General features: G+C 36.9%; 1 protein-coding gene across 3 annotated transcripts in view; it reads right to left on the bottom strand.

Annotated features, from left to right (window-relative positions):
* CadN2 (Cadherin-N2) overlaps positions 1-18,740 on the bottom strand; it is a 471,986-nt gene that overhangs the window by 10,972 nt on the left and 442,274 nt on the right. For all 3 annotated transcript variants that reach the window (XM_067767105.1, XM_067767107.1, XM_067767106.1), the window contains 3 exons: positions 15,792-18,108; positions 15,282-15,452; positions 12,150-12,391 (listed from right to left, as the gene is read on the bottom strand). In XM_067767105.1, coding sequence (XP_067623206.1) covers positions 12,150-12,391; positions 15,282-15,452; positions 15,792-18,108 — 2,730 coding nt within the window. The remainder of the gene's footprint in view (positions 1-12,149; positions 12,392-15,281; positions 15,453-15,791; positions 18,109-18,740) is intronic.

Raw genomic sequence — 18,740 nt, 5'->3', positions numbered from 1 at the left:
TAAAAATATATTCGGAGTAAAAAAGGCTAGAAAAAAGTCACGAAGCTAAACACAAAATTTCGAGGCTAAAGGCAAAAAAAAAGGCTAAATCTAGCCTCGAAAAGGCTAACCTGGCAACACTGGTGATTACCAAACATTAATAAAAGTCTTTCTTGTATACAATCAGTGAAGATCCTTATTTTTGCATCTGAATTTGTTGTATGTACAAAAGATGTTGCAAAAAGTTGCAACTCTATTTTGGCTTTCACCATTACGCCACACCTATTTGTTGCAAAACTTTCTTCTATAGTGTAATTAGTACGTAAGAGGGCCATCAAATAAGTGGTACGAGTGGTTGGAGCAAGTGGGGTATGCACTATCAAAGTTCTACCTACTCATTTTTGTTTATAAGAAGCTTACAAATTTAACTCAAGGCAAGAAGAAATTGATATAAAAAAGAAAATGAGAAAGTATGTATGCAAGTATGATGAAATGTAGGAAATATAAGTGCTTCCTTTCATTTACACAGCACCTTCCGTTGCGGACTACACTCCACGTAACTTCATCAGTTTGCTTGGTCAAAGTCAAAAACATTTTCGTTTTATGAATTAATTTCATCTTTGGTGAACTTCATTTTATGTAGTTAATATGTACCAACTTCATTGAAGGACAGTGGAAACATTTCTCTCAATTTGTAAGACACACAAATGTATGTATTAAGGTGTGTATGCCTTGATACTTTTAAAAGATTACTTGAAACTTTCTGAGAAATTAAAGTGTTGCATAAAGTTTTGCGCAGCAGTTGCAACTTGTTAGTGTCATGAAGTTATCAATATTGATGTAAGAAATGACGAGCAAATGACTGGGTAACGCGCATAAAAGACTGAGACGAAGAGTAAAATGCAGGTGTAAAAAGTTGACACTGAAAGTGTAAATTGCAGTCTTGAATTTGATAATAATGTAACTTCTTATAAAGGGATGAATGCAAACAATCCATTAGTAGCAAAACGTATTTGAATGGTAAACAAATTAGTAAATATAAAGAGTAAGACAAAATTATAAAATTTATTTGAACAAAATACACCAAACTTTAGTTCTTTATGTAGATTGCCATTGTCTAAACTGGTGTTATTGGTTTTTCTTTTTTCAAATGTTGTCTTTAGATTATTTAACAGCTGCGCTTAATACATAGCTTTATTCAATAGCTTATTAGGCAAAAAATTATTAAACTCTGGTTTTGTTGTATTCATTAAGTTAGGTAAGGTTGAACTGACTAATTGAGTCCATAGTGTTACCAGACCAAATTAAAAAACCATATCAAAAACCAGGACCTATGTTATAAAATACCTGCGCCATTTTGGCAAATACTATAAACATTCTAGGTCCTATACCGCTTGTTGTTTCTGGATATGACATCTGTATCACTCCTTATAGCTGGAGCTTTAAGCTGTAGTCATTGGTGGCGTTTGTCGTATCGCTGTAGTCGTATCCCTAACGTAATCAGTTGTTTATCGTTACGACGGTAAACCAAAACCCAATTGGTTGGCTACGATACGGTTACGGCCTTAGCGGCACCAATAATCGATTGCATTGATTCTCATAAGGTTGGTCGAATCAGCTGTTATAAGGTTACCGATACGGTTACCGATAAAGCACCAACGTCTTCAGCTTTAGGCTGGCAAGCACAGGGTACGAACACAAACCATGTTCGATGGTATTTTTCTCCAACTCGTACTTTCTGCATCTGCTATCACTCAGCAAGCCTAACTAAAAAGCATGTGACGCCAGAAGGCAGTGTCCAGTCAGAATATCCGTTCCGCTTGGTCGATCATGTGCAACTCTCGCCTTGTAAGTAAGACATCGCACATCTAAGTAAGACGTCTACGAAGCAAGCTTCAAGGGAAGCGCTCTTTTTGGCTAGCTCACCCGTTTTTTCATTCCAATCTGCCTCCATATGCCATGGAACCCAATATATATATGCTTCTCCCTGAGTTTATGTGTATGTTATGTTAGTACAGCAAGAAAAAATTTGACAGCTGTCAAAGAGTGAAGACGTGTTTTTTTACCGCTCTTATTCTTTTATTGTTTTTGCGTTTAATTTATCGTTTTGCTTGCTATAAGCAATGGATGATTTCTGTGGAAAGTGCAATAAAGGTTTCGGTAGATCTGATTCTTTGATTTTCCCATGTAGTGGCTATTGCAAACAGCTCTTCCATCTCGCCTGCTGTGCAGGGCCTATCGCCGAATATGACGTGAACCTGATGAAATCTAACCATAATATTCGGTACCTGTGCCCAGACTGTGCTAATGGGCCTGAAAAACTGTAAACTATTTGAGTCTGTGATTGCTACACAAAAAAGTGGGTTAGAAGCACTGATGACTGCCTTTGAAATTAAATTCAAAGATTTGGCCGCGCAAATTGATACTCTAAAAGCTAATATGAACATAGTGCCGTTGCATTACAACAACAAAACCAACAAAAGTAATGTGACTGACAATATGGTGCAAAAAAAAAGCAAAAAACACCAAAAAAGAGCAAAACAACACGAAAATAATATTAATACGGCTTTATTAGCCCCAGAAATAAATGCCCTAAAGACAGATGTAGTTAGCTCTTGTACTTTTAGTGCTAAAAGCAATCATAATATTAATTGTGATAGTTGTGGCTCTGCAGATGTCGATTTCTTGGCATTCTCGCCTTTGCCCAGTACCTCACGCACTCTCCCTACTGCACATCTGGCTACCACTCCTGCTAATAAACCTGTTAACACTGATCCTAAAATTAATGCTGCTACAAATACAGACAATACTAATACTGTCGCGATCAGTAGTGCGCCGTCAATTAACCATGCTACTAATACTTGTTTTATGCCGACTCCGAACGGCATCTACAACACAGATGAGTTTTCACTGAGAGCTTTTCATGGGAGAAATACACTCGGAGTGCCTGCCAAACACTAACGATGGGCAACCCCGCTTAGAAAAATTTTCTTCTAATTTAAAAATCTTGTTGCTAAAATTTTTATGTTGCTTTTCCCGGGTCGTGAACCCAGGAACTTCGGTGTGATAGGCGGAGAACGCTACCATCACACCACGGCAGCCGTCAAAAAAAGGAAAGCGTTAATAGTAGTATAAAATTAAACAAGTACGCATGTATATAACGTAAGCCTATTCAAAGTGAAGCTATTTAGTTTTTATTTCGGTATCTTGACCTAATACAAGACCAGCTAATGCCTACTTAGGGCATAGAGAAATAGTTATATATAACATTCTTATAGTTGCATACTATTAAATTATTTCTTATAGAATTGGGAATAGAATTCCAGGTACGTATAGTGTTTACGAAAAAATTCTAGTGGTGTAGGTACCATTAGATAATTTGTACGAGCGGATCTTGCGAAAATAAGCTTATAATAAAGGTATAGTGGCGTATTAGTAAGAACTAATCGATAAAGGAAAATGTAGCTCCTGGCTTTAAGATAGTCAGAAATTTGATATCCCAAAATGCGAGACTTCCATCGATATATATGGCCGAACTATTGCAGTCCATACACGTAACGTTTGATATGTTTAAAGGCCACATCCATTTCAGCGTATGTCAAATAAGGTAGAATTAGTTGAACATACGGCTTATGCCTTATGTTACAGGTAGTAAACATCGCCAATAGCCGCAAGTTCCGCAGACCACCATATATCTTACCTATGGCTAAGTTAACATTATCAACACATGTAAAACTTGAGTTGATTACAAAGCTAGGGTTTGTAATTTTATTCATTAGCGTAATTTGGAAGGTACCTATGTAGAGGACAGAATTCTCGTCTCAATCTTTCAGGCTTCGCTTAGACGTTAACACCATTTAAGATGCTGTGTCCTGCGAGATTATTATCATCATTCCTTCTTGACTGCCGCTATAAAAGTTGAAGCGGCTGCAGTTTAGTCTGTTTTCTTTCAGTGTTCCTACTGCCTTCGCAACGACTTCTACTTCCGTCTAAATACCCTATAATGATCCGGCAGCTTATAGGATCTGTTTATCTCCCGATCAGCACAGTAAACCGCATATCCTACTACTTCCTTTAATCTGGAACCATCGGTACACGTGTATCGCCTCGTATGCGATTTGGCACCCTTACGCCAACCATCCACTTCGAAGCACCTATATGGAATCAGGTAGTATGTTCGTTCTGTAATTGATGACGATATATTATGCATCGCCGCGATGTGGTGGTAGCGTGCTCCGCCTACCACACCGAATATCCTGGTATGACACCCAGCGCAAAGCCACATCAAAATTTTATATGCAAGTATTTTCAATTAGAAGAAAGATTTCCTGAGCGGTGTCGCCACGCGGCTATGATTTGGCAAGCACTCCGACCGTATTTTTCCCATGAAAAGCTTCTCAGTGAAAACTTATCTGCCTTGTAGATATCATTCGAAGTCTGCGTAAAACATGTAGGTCCCGTTCCGCCAATTTTCAGGAAAAACTAAAAAGGAGCACAACGAAAATTTAAGGTCGGCCTAAAATCTCTTCGGAGGTTATCGCACCTTGCATTTATTTATTTTTTTTGTTATGCTACTTGTGTATGGTTTGTGCTAAAGCTGCCCGAGGATGCTTGCTTACCAGCTATATATATGTATATTTGTCGTTTGTATCCATATGCGTGTGGATATGTGAGTACTACTTTGGCTGATGATGACATGTGTTTGGAAGTATCTCTCTGCTACCTTGTATGCATGTGTGTACATGATGATTGATTTGTTTACGTACATACATGACACGGCCCATACATGACACAGAAACCATGCGCAAATATAAAACGACGAAATTTGTGCAAACGAAAATTTTTACATAAGTACACGGCTCAAAAACACAGCGCAATATTCATTTTTAAATTAGCGCAACAAATGAAACATGTGTTATAATTGTATAAAAAATTATTATTTATTATTGAATTTGTGTGAATTCCTGTTACAAGCTAGAGATGGTCCTTATGCCTTCGATATAACATTTTTAAGCAGTAATTATTAAATAAATAAATTGTGTAAGATTCACCACACACGAAGAAAAAAGCATTTGCAATATTTGCAGACATGCGTAGATATCAAAATCGTTTTGATTTTAGCGCAGTTCTTTGCGCAAATAGCGCAACCAGTGCACACACCGGGCAAATCCTTGTGCAAATTGGTAATTGGCACAAGGATACTTGACCCGTGCAATTGGCGTAATACCGCTTAGTATCGGCTTAGTTATGTTAGTATCGCTTAGTTATCATAATATTCGTCGCAATATGAACCTGAGTGGAGTCATTGAAATTTCGGTGTTATTGACACGAGTCGACCCAACTATCAAACCAAATATTTATTCTTAAATTTTAAGGAAAAGGAATTTTATATAATTTTTCGAACTTCTTTAAAATATTAAGGAAAGATGTTTACTAAGAAAATAAGCATCTAAATATTTTCCCCGACTTTAATAAAACCAAGAGTTTGGGCTCAACGTTCAACAGAATGCTCTATATTTTGACTTTGTAGGTCAGACTAAGGACGCTCTGGCCTTGTTTAAGCGCCATCACTGCATACCGGTTTTGTTTTTGATTTCTTTTGAATGCCATGTTCACAGCGAAGCTTGTAATATCTCAGAGATTATGCCAATAAGCATTTCTGCCACGATTACTAAATCGGATTCATGTTAGAGCAGTTTCTTAATCCACTCTGTACACGAAACGCAAAAAGTGTTAGTACTGTGTATAAATAATTTCTAGAGCTTAAAAGTAAGGCACTGATATACAAAATTGTGTAATATGAAAATTAAAATTGCTTGAACTGCTCGAAAGGGGACAAAATGCTCGTGTTAAAGCTCGATAATTTTCGAGTAATAAGCAAGGAGCAAGTTTGCGAGTCCTTGTGTCTCGAATACGCGGGCTTGTCGAAAATGTGCGAACAAAATCGAAAACTCTGGAACATACATATATATCTATGTACCTATATTTCAACAAGTTTATCTTTAATTTCACTTATAGTAAAATATTCATAACATTTAAGGCTGTTAACACACACTTAAATAGAAAAGAGTATATAAATATATGTATGTAAGTATATCCATGAATATGAGGCCCCTAATTATACCTTTCATGAAAATGAAATGGTATATAAATTTCGTCACGAAACCGAAAATTGTAAGTCCTTAAAGGAAAATAGATAGACCTACCATTAAGTATACCGAAATAATCAGGTTGAAGAGCTGAGTTGATTTAGCCATGTCCGTCTGTCCGTCTGTCCGTCTGTCTGTTTGTATGCAAACTAGTCCCTCAATTTTTGAGATATCTTGATAAAATTTGGTGAGCGGGTTTATTTGGGTGTCCGATTAGACATTTGTCGGAACCGACCGGATCGGACCACTATAGCATATATCCTCCATACAACCGATTTTTCAGAAAAAGAGGATTTTTGTAATATCTTACCCAATTTAACAGATTGAAGCTTCAAACTTCACCATATACTTTCGTATATTGCACATATTATTGCCTGAAAAAATTGATGAGATCGGTCGTATATATAGTATATATCCCCCACAACCGATTGTTCAGATAAGAAACTTTTCGTAATTACTGCCCTATTTTAAGAGCTAGAGGCTTCAAATTTCAACGAATGCTTACGTATATAGCATATATTGTTGTCTGAAAAATCATAAAGATCGGTGGTATATATAGTATATATATGGTGGTATATATAGTATATATATATAGTATATATATATATATTTTCGCAAATTTTAGCCCCATTTTAACAGCTGGAAACTTCAAATTTCACCGAATACTTACGTATATAGCATATATTGTTGTCTGAAAAAATCATAGAGATCGGTTGTATATATAGTATATATCTCATACAACCGATTGTTCAGATAAGAAACTTTTCGCAATTTCTACCCCATTTTAACAGCTATAAGCTTCAAATTTCACCGATTGCTTACGTATATAGTATGTATTGTTGTGTCAAAAAATCATAGAGATCGGTGATATATATAATATATATATGATGGTATATATAGTATATATATATAGTATATATATATTTTTTGTGCGATTTCGGCCCCATTTTAACAGCTAGAAGCTTCAAATTTCACCAAATGCTTACGTGTATAGCGTATATTTTTGTCTGAAAAAATCAGAGAGATCGGTGGTATATATATTATATACTTCATATAAACTGTCATTTTTGCCCCTTTTTTACGGATAGAAGCTCCAAATTCATCAAATTTCATCAAATAGTTACGTTTACGTCATACATTTTTGAAATTCGTGATTCGTAGTCATAGTTTTTACATTCAGACCACAAAAAACGTGAAGCTTTGCATCCTCACACAAAGTACCTACCTATTTTTTACTTTATATTTATCTTAAAAATCGTTTAGGTATGTAGATTTGTTCACTATATATTTCTTATACATCCGATGATTCGGAGATTTCGAATGGGATAAGATTATTGTTCAGCCCCATTCATGAAAGGTATGAAGTCTTCGGCACAGCCAAAGACAGTCCCGTCCTTACTTGTTTTTATTTTTTTTTTGTACTGTCTCCACGGCATCCACCATCATCTTCTCATCATCTCTTAATGAGTATCATTATCAAGAATCCTTATTAACATCAATAACTCAGCATTTCTTATTGCTAACAATTTGCATTTAATGATAATGAGCTTGCGCACTTAATTCTAATCTATTGCCTACACGTGCTTATACATTCATTAAGTACTTAATCTATTGAGTAGATGAATTCCTGTCTATGGTTGTGTCTGCAAAGACTTATTTCTTATAATTTTATTAACACAATCCAAATGGAATATTTGTACATACATTTATTCCAAAATGATACTCGCCATTGTTTTCGTCTATAAAGTTTGCGCAAAGTTTTTTTTCATGTGAAACAAACCTCAAACAAGTAGATAAGATTTCTTGTTGTCCATTGTAATCTTAATTAAGTATAAATTGTATGTAATACATTTGAAATTACTGTCATCTAAATAATTTTGGCTGTTAGACAATGGCGATATTTTAATTAATTTGTTTTGTTAATTATTCCACTAAGATTTTGTTGGATTCTTTCTTTACTATATTTCGATTTATTGCAGCAAATTTTTGTTAAAGTAGCGTTAGATGTTGGACCAATATATGTAGAGACCTCTGTTGGCTATCTGTAAATGGCATTGCAAATAGAGACTCGCCTCTATCATTTGTATCGCCTCCTCCCCACGAATTGTGGTGAACATTTGCATTAGTGCACATAACTAACCACCCTTTGCTCGCTTCGTCTGGACTTTTCTTCCAGGTGAGTAAATAATGTACTGGATGCTCCTTTGTACGACAAATCACAATTTTCTTTCAGCTATCGAAAGCTCCCGATGTCGAACACTATCATCTTCACACAATTGTTCAGTATAACATCCATTATGCTTGAATGCTTGAGACAGCAGATCTTTAAACCACGAAGGCCACTACAACTCAGAAAACAGGGCTCAAGTTTTTGAAAAAATAGAACCAACAAAACAGCAGATACCAATAAAAGTTAAACACGCTCAACATGAATAAGGCTCTTGGCTTCTACCACATGCACATCAGTTTTGAGAGTAACCTCCGCGTATCGCACTGTGTTGGGACTGACGTACAAGTCATAACAGAAACAAACCCCAACGATCTATAAGCGACAACATATGAGTATCTCTCTGTGCACGGGTTCTTTAAAAAAAAATGTTAACTTAAACAGAAAAAATTATTCTTGAGCTTTATGAGAAGAGCTTCATCAGCTTATTATTATTATTATTAGGGAATTATCATCGTCAAGTAATCGGTTTGTTATCGGAAAATCGAAAACATTCTATAACGCCATAAACATTTCGATAACTTATCGACAATACTTTTGATAAAACACCAATAATTTTTCGATAACAAATCGATATTATTTCAGTAACAAAGCGATAACTCGTCGATAAAAAACAATAACGCATCGATAAAGCTTGCTATCGATAGCAAAATTATGGTACTTTTTTTTCCTTTCAATGCCTTAATTTCCTGTCTGATTTCGCTTATATCAACTCTACCATGCACATTGTGCCGACACTTTTTTTATCTGAGCATCTATATAGGTATTGAATTCAAAATAATAACTTCAAAACTTCTGAATTTTGACTAAGCTCCCTTGAGATCAAGTTATACGATATATGCAAGAAAGTATGTTTTTTTATAAACATGAAAAAGTTCACTAACCCAAGCAAAATGTTCATTTAATTCACGGTGACAAAGTATGAGGTTCACATTTTTATCTTTAGGTATATATGTGTGCTGTTAATTTCCAGGAGGTTCCGGCTTTTGTATTCGTTGGCTAAGTAAATTTTACTTATCGACCCATTTGGTGGCTAATACAGCTAACCTCGATTTAGTTAAACGATGTGGTGGCAGGTCATTGTGGATATGCTTGAAATTTATTGGTGAGGTAATTAAAATGCCACTAAGTGTAATTAGCTTAAAACTTTGCAAAATTATTACGGACAACGTTCACGCGCGATGTAACTAAAATGATGATATGAATAGAGTAAGGGTTATGCCAATCATTTGCAGGAAATTTTATAAATTTAAAAGGAAATTCAATAAATTTAGTATATTAGGCTGACTTAAAAATATAAGATTTGTTTTATTTTGTTCATCCAAGCTGGCTTGGATAGTACTTTTATTATACCTTTAAGTTCGGTTCAAATCTTAGTTGTAAATTCTTAAAGGATAAGAGATCGACCTGCCCATGAGTTAACCAAAATGATTAGTATGGTGAACTAAGGCGATTCAGCCATATTCGTTTGTCCGTCTGAACGCAAACTAGTTCCTCAATATTTGCGATGTCTAGCTGAAATTTTGGTGAGGGTGTATATTTAGGTTCTCGATAGGGCATTGGTCGGAACCGGCATGATCGGGCCACTAAAGCATATACATATATTCTAGGTAACCCATTTTTCGGATAGGAGGTTGTTCTTTATATTTTCCCTATTTGGACAGCTAGAAGTTCGAAATTTCATCATGAGCTTTTGTATATTGCATTCGTTATTGTCCGTTGAAATCGGTTATATATATTTTAACGAATTTTGGGAAATTATACACCTTCTGCTAACGCTTAAATCGCTGAACTGTCGAATAAATAACTCCAATATTCAGTATTTCAAAATGGGGTTTATTAGACTACCTTGGGAGAAGTACTTCACAACTGTACTTCACTTCACAACTAATAGCGTGCTATTCCTCAGCATGCACTGCTTTTATACTCTTTGTTTCGTCGTTCGCATATTTTCCTAAGGTCTCGACTTTTCATGGAAGAGCGTATACTTGGTTATTTAGCTATATACATATAATCTCTTTGCTTTAAGCTGCTGGTTATGTGTGTGAAATATTCTTCGTTGCCTGCTGTGTAAGTGCGGCTGTTTGCTTTAATGTGTACATGTACATCAGGGTCGCTGCTTGCTGTTTTTGATGTTTTGATTATTTACTAATAGCATAGTGATCTTAATATTCTCCACAATATGTATAAAATATATCCAAGACAACCGATGGTTCAGATAATTAGATTTTTTTCATTTTTGCCTCATTGTAAGAGCTAGAAGCTTAAAATTTCATTATATCCTTTTGTATATTGGATGCAGAGTGTTCTAGAAAAATTACCAAATCGGTAGTATGTATACCTTTATAACATTTATTCCATACATGTGGTTGTTCAGATGAGAGCGGTTCAATGTCATAACTCTCTCATATTGCCAGCAAACGCCTCGAAGCTTTGTGTGAGGATTGCCAATTAATATTTTAACAAAAATATCGTTTCTCACTATACTATAGAGTCTATAGTAAGCAAATATTTGATACAGGCTTATATATTACGACTTCTAGTAATTTTTTAACAATGGCGATTGTGATGAGGGAGTACTGTGTTAACTGCAGCGTTATTAACGGTACTCCTTCGGATAACTATAACGGTGTACGATTAGTAATGGTGACGCTCGGAGAGGGTATATTAAAGAAGTTTGTCCTCGGGGTGAAATAACAAAAGTGATGTTTTCTTCTTTTTTTAATTCACCCCATACACTTTTGTAATTCCATTAATTTAATTTTGAGATGGCATTCAATACTAAAATACTGTTTTATAGAATGCCTTACTTTTTCTTGCATTATAATGTTATCTGTTAGCTTAATATACTTATTTGTTACATACATACTTGTTAATTTTGTAAGGAAAATGAATGAATATATCTAATCTAAATTTAAATCTAATTCAAAAAAGAAGAAAGCAGCGTTGGTTGTACTGTTGAGGGAATGCTATTAGTAATATGAACTACTGTTTATTTGTACAAGACAAACTACATGTAGCTCGATCGTTCCACACAGGTAGGAGGAGGACCGGCCTTATGACAATGGCGACTTTGTAAATAGCCCCTCTTACCTGTGGGTGATGTCCGCGTTTTTATCGTTCTCAAAAAACAGAGGAGACCGGTTGACTGAAGCCAACATTGGTAAACAGCCCCCTCCCAGTTAAGAGAGATTTCAAGCTCAATATATTAGCTCTGGCAATATACCAGGGTAGTACACCCCGACACAGGCGTTGGCACGTGCTCCTCTCTCACTCGAGGAGAATACTTGTGCGTTGCCCTTTTCTGAATAATAAGGGAGGCAAATCACTTCTTACTCGGAAGCAATTTGGGAAAAGTAGGGTTTCCCTATAAACAGTGGTGAAGGTCTGTCTGAGCAGACGTTGTAAGCATCTTATTATGAATTGATATCTTTTATACTTTCATATTTCAAGACGGTTTCTTTTATTTTTTTCAGTCCAATTTTCATATATATAGATTTAAAAAATGCAGTTAATTTTTTGGTTTCACAATGCAATACAGACAGAATTAATAAAGCCTTGGAAAGTACAAATTATTGTAAGACCTGAAGGAATGATAAATGGGTTTCAGTTTCGGTGGTAAGATTTCCACTGTGATGATTATGTGTTTGCTACTCGATACTTAAGAAAATAAGAAGAATAAAGAAGTCACTGAGTAAGCCTTTGAAATATATTATCATATCAATATCGCCTTTAGTCTACACGATGCATGCCCTCATCAATTGATTCTTATACCAATGTCGCTTCTAACTTACCCAAAATGATGATAAGACACACGAATATCGCACCCATTGCTCCCATACTAAGCTTTAACCGTTGACTTTCTTGAACAAGTTCACAGTTTTCGCCCCAATAGCCTTCCGGACAGATGCATCGATACCGAAGACGTGGTTCAAGATTAATACAAGTCGCTCCATTAAGGCAGGGCAAATCGAGACATTCATTGCGATCGACACAACCCTTTGTATCGGCGGACATAATGCGACCTTCGCTACACCTGTTTATATAAGTAAAAAGAAAAAAGAAAAGTTTAAAAAGCTGTTTTTTTAAAAAAATACATTTTTATGAAAAGTGCAATATTGATCATATTTTGCGTTTTCTTTATAAGTATGCTGTGGAAGCTGTTATTCTGAAGGACGGCAGTTAAGGGCCATTATGTATTGCGCTCAAACTTTTTCAAATTATTCGATATTGTTTTCGCGATGTGAAGTAAGCTCAATGACCAGTAAAGAAAATTTTTTTAAACGCACCTCTATGATCAGGCTCGATATAAGCTGGGCTGTTTCTAATTCGTAGCAAAAGCCGAAACAATTTTTTCAAGTTTTTCTTAGTTTCCACTGACCATCTGCGTATGCTCCTATTTAGATTTGTCTAGAGACAAAGCGGACACTATCTCTTGCTGAGTAACGCGATACTCTGACAGGAATTGATTTAAACACTAGAAAACGCTTCCTGCTTTAGCTGCAGGAAGGATAATGAGGTGCAATCATGAAGTCAATTCATGCTGTTCAGATTTTGCCAAATTAAAAGGAACGTATCTTGATTTCAGTTCTCATGGATCTGCGGGAGATTTGCCTAGGGTCAAGGTTAGTCTTATTCAAAACTAAATCGTTGCTACGAAAAGATTCTCTTAGTTGCTACAGCTTGCAAGATCGTTATTTTATGCATTACACGAACTTTTCTAGTCTTCACAACAGATACATCTAACCTTGCTTTACTGTTCTAAAACCGTTCCTATGTACTCCCGAGTCTTTCATATGACTTTAAGGTTCCTTGGGCAATAACCAATCATATAAATACCGACACCAGCAAAAGTCGCTGCAGTTGACTGATTAATTTAAATAGGAGATGATAAGTACAAGATACGAGGCAACGGATATGGACCGTTAAAACAGTTTTTTTTCTATGACCACCCTTTGAGTAACTTCTTCATGCGGGCATTGTTGGTTTCGGTTTCGTACAGAGTGAAACCACTTTGTATGCAAAATAAAGTTATAAGTTTGTTATCAAATAGTTATCGATTTATTATCGAATGGTTATCGCAGGGGTATCGATTTGCTATCGAAAAATATTGATTTGCTATCGAAAAGATATCGGGTCGAGCTATAATTTACTTATTATCGAGTGTTATAGATAATGAGTCAATAACTTTTACAACAAATCGACATTTGTTCGATACCATTCCTATACTATATCAATAGTTTTCGATAAACATCGATAACCTATCTATAAAAAATGGATATTTTTCAATAAATAACAAATATTCACTTCCTTCGCCGCCGCTTTAATGTTCTACTTCTCCTTGTTTTTTATGTTTTTTCTTCTTCTGTCATACTTTTGGCTCATTTTTTCTATCACTCATCTCGCTTACCTACTTCCCATTTTTTTCTGTTGTCTTTTTTTTCCGTACACTTTTTTTTATTATATTTCCATTTCTATTCTCTTTGCCTCATTCTACTGCTCTTTTTCTTCATCTCTTTAACCGCTCTTTTATATTCTTCTTCTTCTTTTTCAATCGTTTTTTACTTTTCTCTTTCTTTTCTTTTATTCTTCGTTCTGCTTTATCTCTCTGTCATTCCTCTTTGCCTCCGCACCATCCCCCTTTCTGTACTTAATTTTTTGTCTAGCTTTGGCCTCACACTTTTCATCCTTTCTCTTGCTCTTCCACATCCCTCCCTCCCTCCCTCTGTTCTCTCTTCGATTGATTATCAACTCCTTCGTTCTTTTTCTTTTCAACATCTCTCACTTCCTATTCTGCTGATTCCCCGTCTTTCACTATCTCCTCTTTGTTTTCCGAAATCACCTCTTATTTCGCTTCCCTCTATATTTCTATGCCCCTAATCTTTCATTACTTTTCACTCTTACCTCATATTTTTCGCCTTTACTTCCCCTTTTTCTACCATTTCTGGACACTTTTGCCCTCAAAATATCTTTGTTCCTATTTTTCCACTATCAATTTCACTTCTTCCTCTCCCTTCATTCTCATCATGTTATTCAGAATCACTATGCTAAGTATTTTTTATAAGAGTGTGGTACCACCAAATTTCCCAGAATAAACATAAAAAAATCCCCCTTTCTCAGTACTTCATCAAGATGTGTCTTGGAAAGCAAAGCAGCATTGGAGGTCAGTCCGTACATCTGCACTGGGTTTCCGGTCATAAAGGCATAGAAGGTAAAGAAAAGGCCGATGAGTTGTCAAAGGAGGGTTCGGCACTCGGTGAATCGACGATTGACGTCCCAATTCGTTTAGAAGAAATCAAAAGGGGACAGGAAATGCATATGACCTATCAAGCAGGAAAGGCGTGGCCAGATGCGAGGGGGCTGCAAATTTTCTAAGATCATATGGGTATCCTACGACGTTAGTTACAAAATTGTTCATATCTCTAAAGAGATAAGACTTAAGTCTCACGATGGGTTTATAAGTTAAGCTTTCTTATTAACAGCAAATGTATAAATTAGGAGCTGCTGGAGGAAACGTTTGAGCACATTATGTGTTCGTGTCTTGCGTTCGTGAGTTCAACACGCCAGTTACTATGGCCAGCGGAATTGCCGGATCTCGAGTCTACAATTCAGCTTGATCCTGGAAAACATGTAGTGTTATAAGTTATTCTATACAATAAGTCAGGCCTAATTGGGGGTTTTCCGTTTGGTCGTCAAACAAATTCTGGTAACACTACAGACACATTCACCCTATGTGAGGTCTTTATTGAACAGCCAGTTCAACCTAACCTAGTAATCACTCCTCTACCAATTTCGCTAATCTGGCTATTATATTATTCTGTAACTATTTTATTTGCCTTGGATTTAAATAATTAAAGTTTACTTAGTACTAAGGAATATGAATATCAGTTTTACATGTTTTATACATATTTAGTTATTCTACTTACGTGCATTCATATTCATTCCACAGATCGACACAATCAAACGGATCCGGACATATTACATTCGAACATGGCCTATTCGATGGACAATTACGTTCCAGATTGCGCGCCATTGTCGCCTGACCCCATTGCGTGCCGTTCATAGAAGGTGGAAGAGGTAAATGTTTGCCATCCAGTCTAAGTAAAAACGGCATGAAAAGAAGAATAAAAAATGCAATGTGCAAATATACTTAGAAGATTCGATTGAAACTGTAGAGACTACAATGCGAAAAAAATGTGTGTGTGTGTGTTGCGCAAATGTATGTAAAATGCAAGAACAATAGCATATAACGTTAGCAAATTAATACAAAGTACTTTAAGCTTATTGCATATCAAAGAGCAATTGAACTGGAAAGTAGTGCAATTGCGCAATTCATATGACGACGACTATATGCAGTCACGCTACACTTGTACACACTTTGTTTAGATGCAAGCAACCACTAAAAATTAAATTATCATTTGTTAGCATACACTCACCTGATATCATCGAGGCAGCTTCTTTGAAAATCCGATTGTACCTCAAACGTTTTAATGCCAGTATACTCAGCTTTACCGCCCGCATAAACACCCTCTTGCTTATCGATGGAAAGCCACTGATGACCAACAAAATTGTATGTTTCATTGTAGCGTCGACCCTCACCACCATCCAATTCCAGCATAGCTGCCGAACCATAACGATTTACACGAACCACATGCCATTGTCCGTCATTCACTGCAATTGCATTGAGTTGCAAACGTTTCTCTTCAGCGCGCAACGAATTCAAATTGTAACGCAATTGCAAATTACCACGACTTAGTTCGAGTATCGCATATTCGCGCTGATGTTGATCGCTAACGCGAAATAGTTCACCTTGTTGCTCTCTCGTACGAAAACGTAACTGTAGCTGCGTGCTAAAGCGATCAGGCTCAAAGCTAAGCGCAAATTTTACATAGCTTTGCGGTTTGAATGTTGTGGGTATGGTGGGTAAATTACAGGTGGGCCCCGTCCAACCTGGGCGGCAAGTGCATTTGGCTTGTACAAGGCTAGCAACGCAGTTTCCTTGTTCCCAACAGCGCGCTGTATGTTCAGTTTTCAGGCATACCTCATCAGTTTGTGGACATGCGGGATAGCTGTTACGCGCTAGCGCTGGAAATGCAAGATCATAATGTTCCGAATTGTGTACTAGATTGCGTATACAGCCATCAAAGCCTTTCGATGTGAACGCGTACTGCCAATGATAGAGTGTCTGATCGAAATGCTGACGATATATGCCACCTAATTGCAATGGCACATTTAGATTGAGCGCTTCGCTAAAGGGTGGTATAAGACCACGCGCTTGGCAGGAATTATCATCGAATTCGGGCGCAGTGCCGTCTTCCATTTCATACACCTCAGCGCTGCGACAAAAATCGATTACCATGCGTACATTTTCGGTATCCCAAAAAATATCCATACGATGCCAAACACCATCGTCCAGCATCTTTTTAGTTTTCACACGCAATTCCAAAGTGCCCGAGCCAAAGTCGATAAGTAAACGTGGATAGCCTTGCTCTAATTCAACCGCTATAAAATCGCGCATTTTCTGATCGTCACTCTTCGGTGGCACTATTGGTCCGTTGTAAAGTATAAGACCGTCCGCTTCGTTGGTGATAAATTCGAGACTGAGATGTGATTGTTCGCACAGCTGTAACGCTGGATACCACGCCCAACCGTTACCGCGAAAACTACGCGTCGTCTGTTGACAACGCGGCCCATTATAACCTACTGGACATGCAACACATTTTGGACCACTACGTGTATCTACACAACGTCCGCCATTGTAGCAGTGATGTGTACGACAAGTTTCTTCGGTACTAAAAGTGCGCGCTTTACAAACACACTCTGCGCTTGTATTGAGACGCACACCCACAAGCGCTGTTTTATTCACACTCACCGTATACGGTGTACGATTGTGTATTTCTACTTGATTCGTGCACGAACCATCACATTGCTGACGCTCTTGCAAACACTCATCAATACCCACCATTGTAATGTTGATGCCTACATCTTTTTCGATTTCGTCGCGATGCATTAGCACCACACCATTTAAGCGCACCGCCTTAAAGTAAGGTTGCTGTGTAGGTGAGCGCGCAGCAAAATGCACATCGGTAAGCAATGGACGTTCAGATTTTAATTGTACGCTAAATACATCTATATAATCACGATCTGTATAAAGTAGCTCAGCCAATTTTTCGCGAAATCTTTCCAACTTTGAGCGCTGCAACTTATGTTGTGTAAAATCCCATACACGTACGAAATCTTCATCACTCATACCCGCCAAACGCATAGAGCCCGCTTGCTGTACGGCTTCATGTGTAATATCGCGCACCACCACAGTCATATTCGCCGGTACATCTACTTGACCCTGTTCACGATCGTACACTTTGAAACGTAATTGATAGCGTCCACGACGCGTGCCCGCACGCATCATAACAATACCAGTATCCGTATCCAATTTAAAGCGTTGATGCTCTTGCGCTTCCCAATAGTATTTCTTGTCCGGAACATCCCAATCGTCCAAGTCATGCACGTACACACGTCCGATTTGCGTATCATGCGATTGTCCTTGGTAATTGTACACAACGACTTCTTTGCTGCCGGGCAGCATTTTATTATCATTCACATCGCCAATGACAACGGTGAGTGTGCTAGTACCCGTCATTGGGGGTGTACCATTATCCTTAATCTCGATTGGTATGAGGTAGAACTTTTGTTGTTCGCGGTCGAAGGGACGCAGCGATGAGACGATGGCTAAGCCATTACCGTTGTCACCGCCTGAGGATGACGAAATTTTGTGAAATAATTTTTGTTTACAAGTTGACGGCATAAAGCAAAATTGCGCATGGGTTGGACGTAGAAAGTTAATGGCCAAAATAAAGCATGATGGTGTTCGTTTGGAAAGCCATAGTTAATATCGTTAAAGTGGATTTGTATGGAGTTTTGTATTTTTTTTTTTATTATTTTTTTTATTTTTGTAGTATGAATTGTTGATTTTCGCCGTTAACCGTTGTTTACGATGTCATTTATTGTTTTTGTTTTGCATTTAGTTGGGCGTAGTGATGACGATGCATTTGTTGTGCATGAAAAAAGAAAAAAATAAAAGTAGAAAAAAAGTCGAAGTACATATTGTCAATGCTTTAAGCTGCTGCATCCTACTTTACATAAATGGATTGTCGTATGAGAGGTCGAATACTTAAGTAGGAATACAAAAAAAAAAAAAAAAAAAAAAACACAGGCAAAATTAAATCCCAACCAGCAGCTATTTTTAATTCTCAAACTTTCGCTTAATTTGTGTTGAGAGTCTCTTTATACTATGGACGTCAAATCGATTGATGGGGACCCAAAATAGTACATGTATTTTCCAAACGAAACTTAACTATGATGCTTGTTTGATCTAAAGTTTTTCG

The sequence above is a fragment of the Eurosta solidaginis genome, chromosome 2 (assembly GCF_040869045.1).
Source record: "Eurosta solidaginis isolate ZX-2024a chromosome 2, ASM4086904v1, whole genome shotgun sequence".
NCBI classification, from domain to species: domain Eukaryota; kingdom Metazoa; phylum Arthropoda; class Insecta; order Diptera; family Tephritidae; genus Eurosta; species Eurosta solidaginis.
Note: the sequence above shows the minus strand (reverse complement) of the source record. Positions and strands in the feature narration are given on the sequence as shown.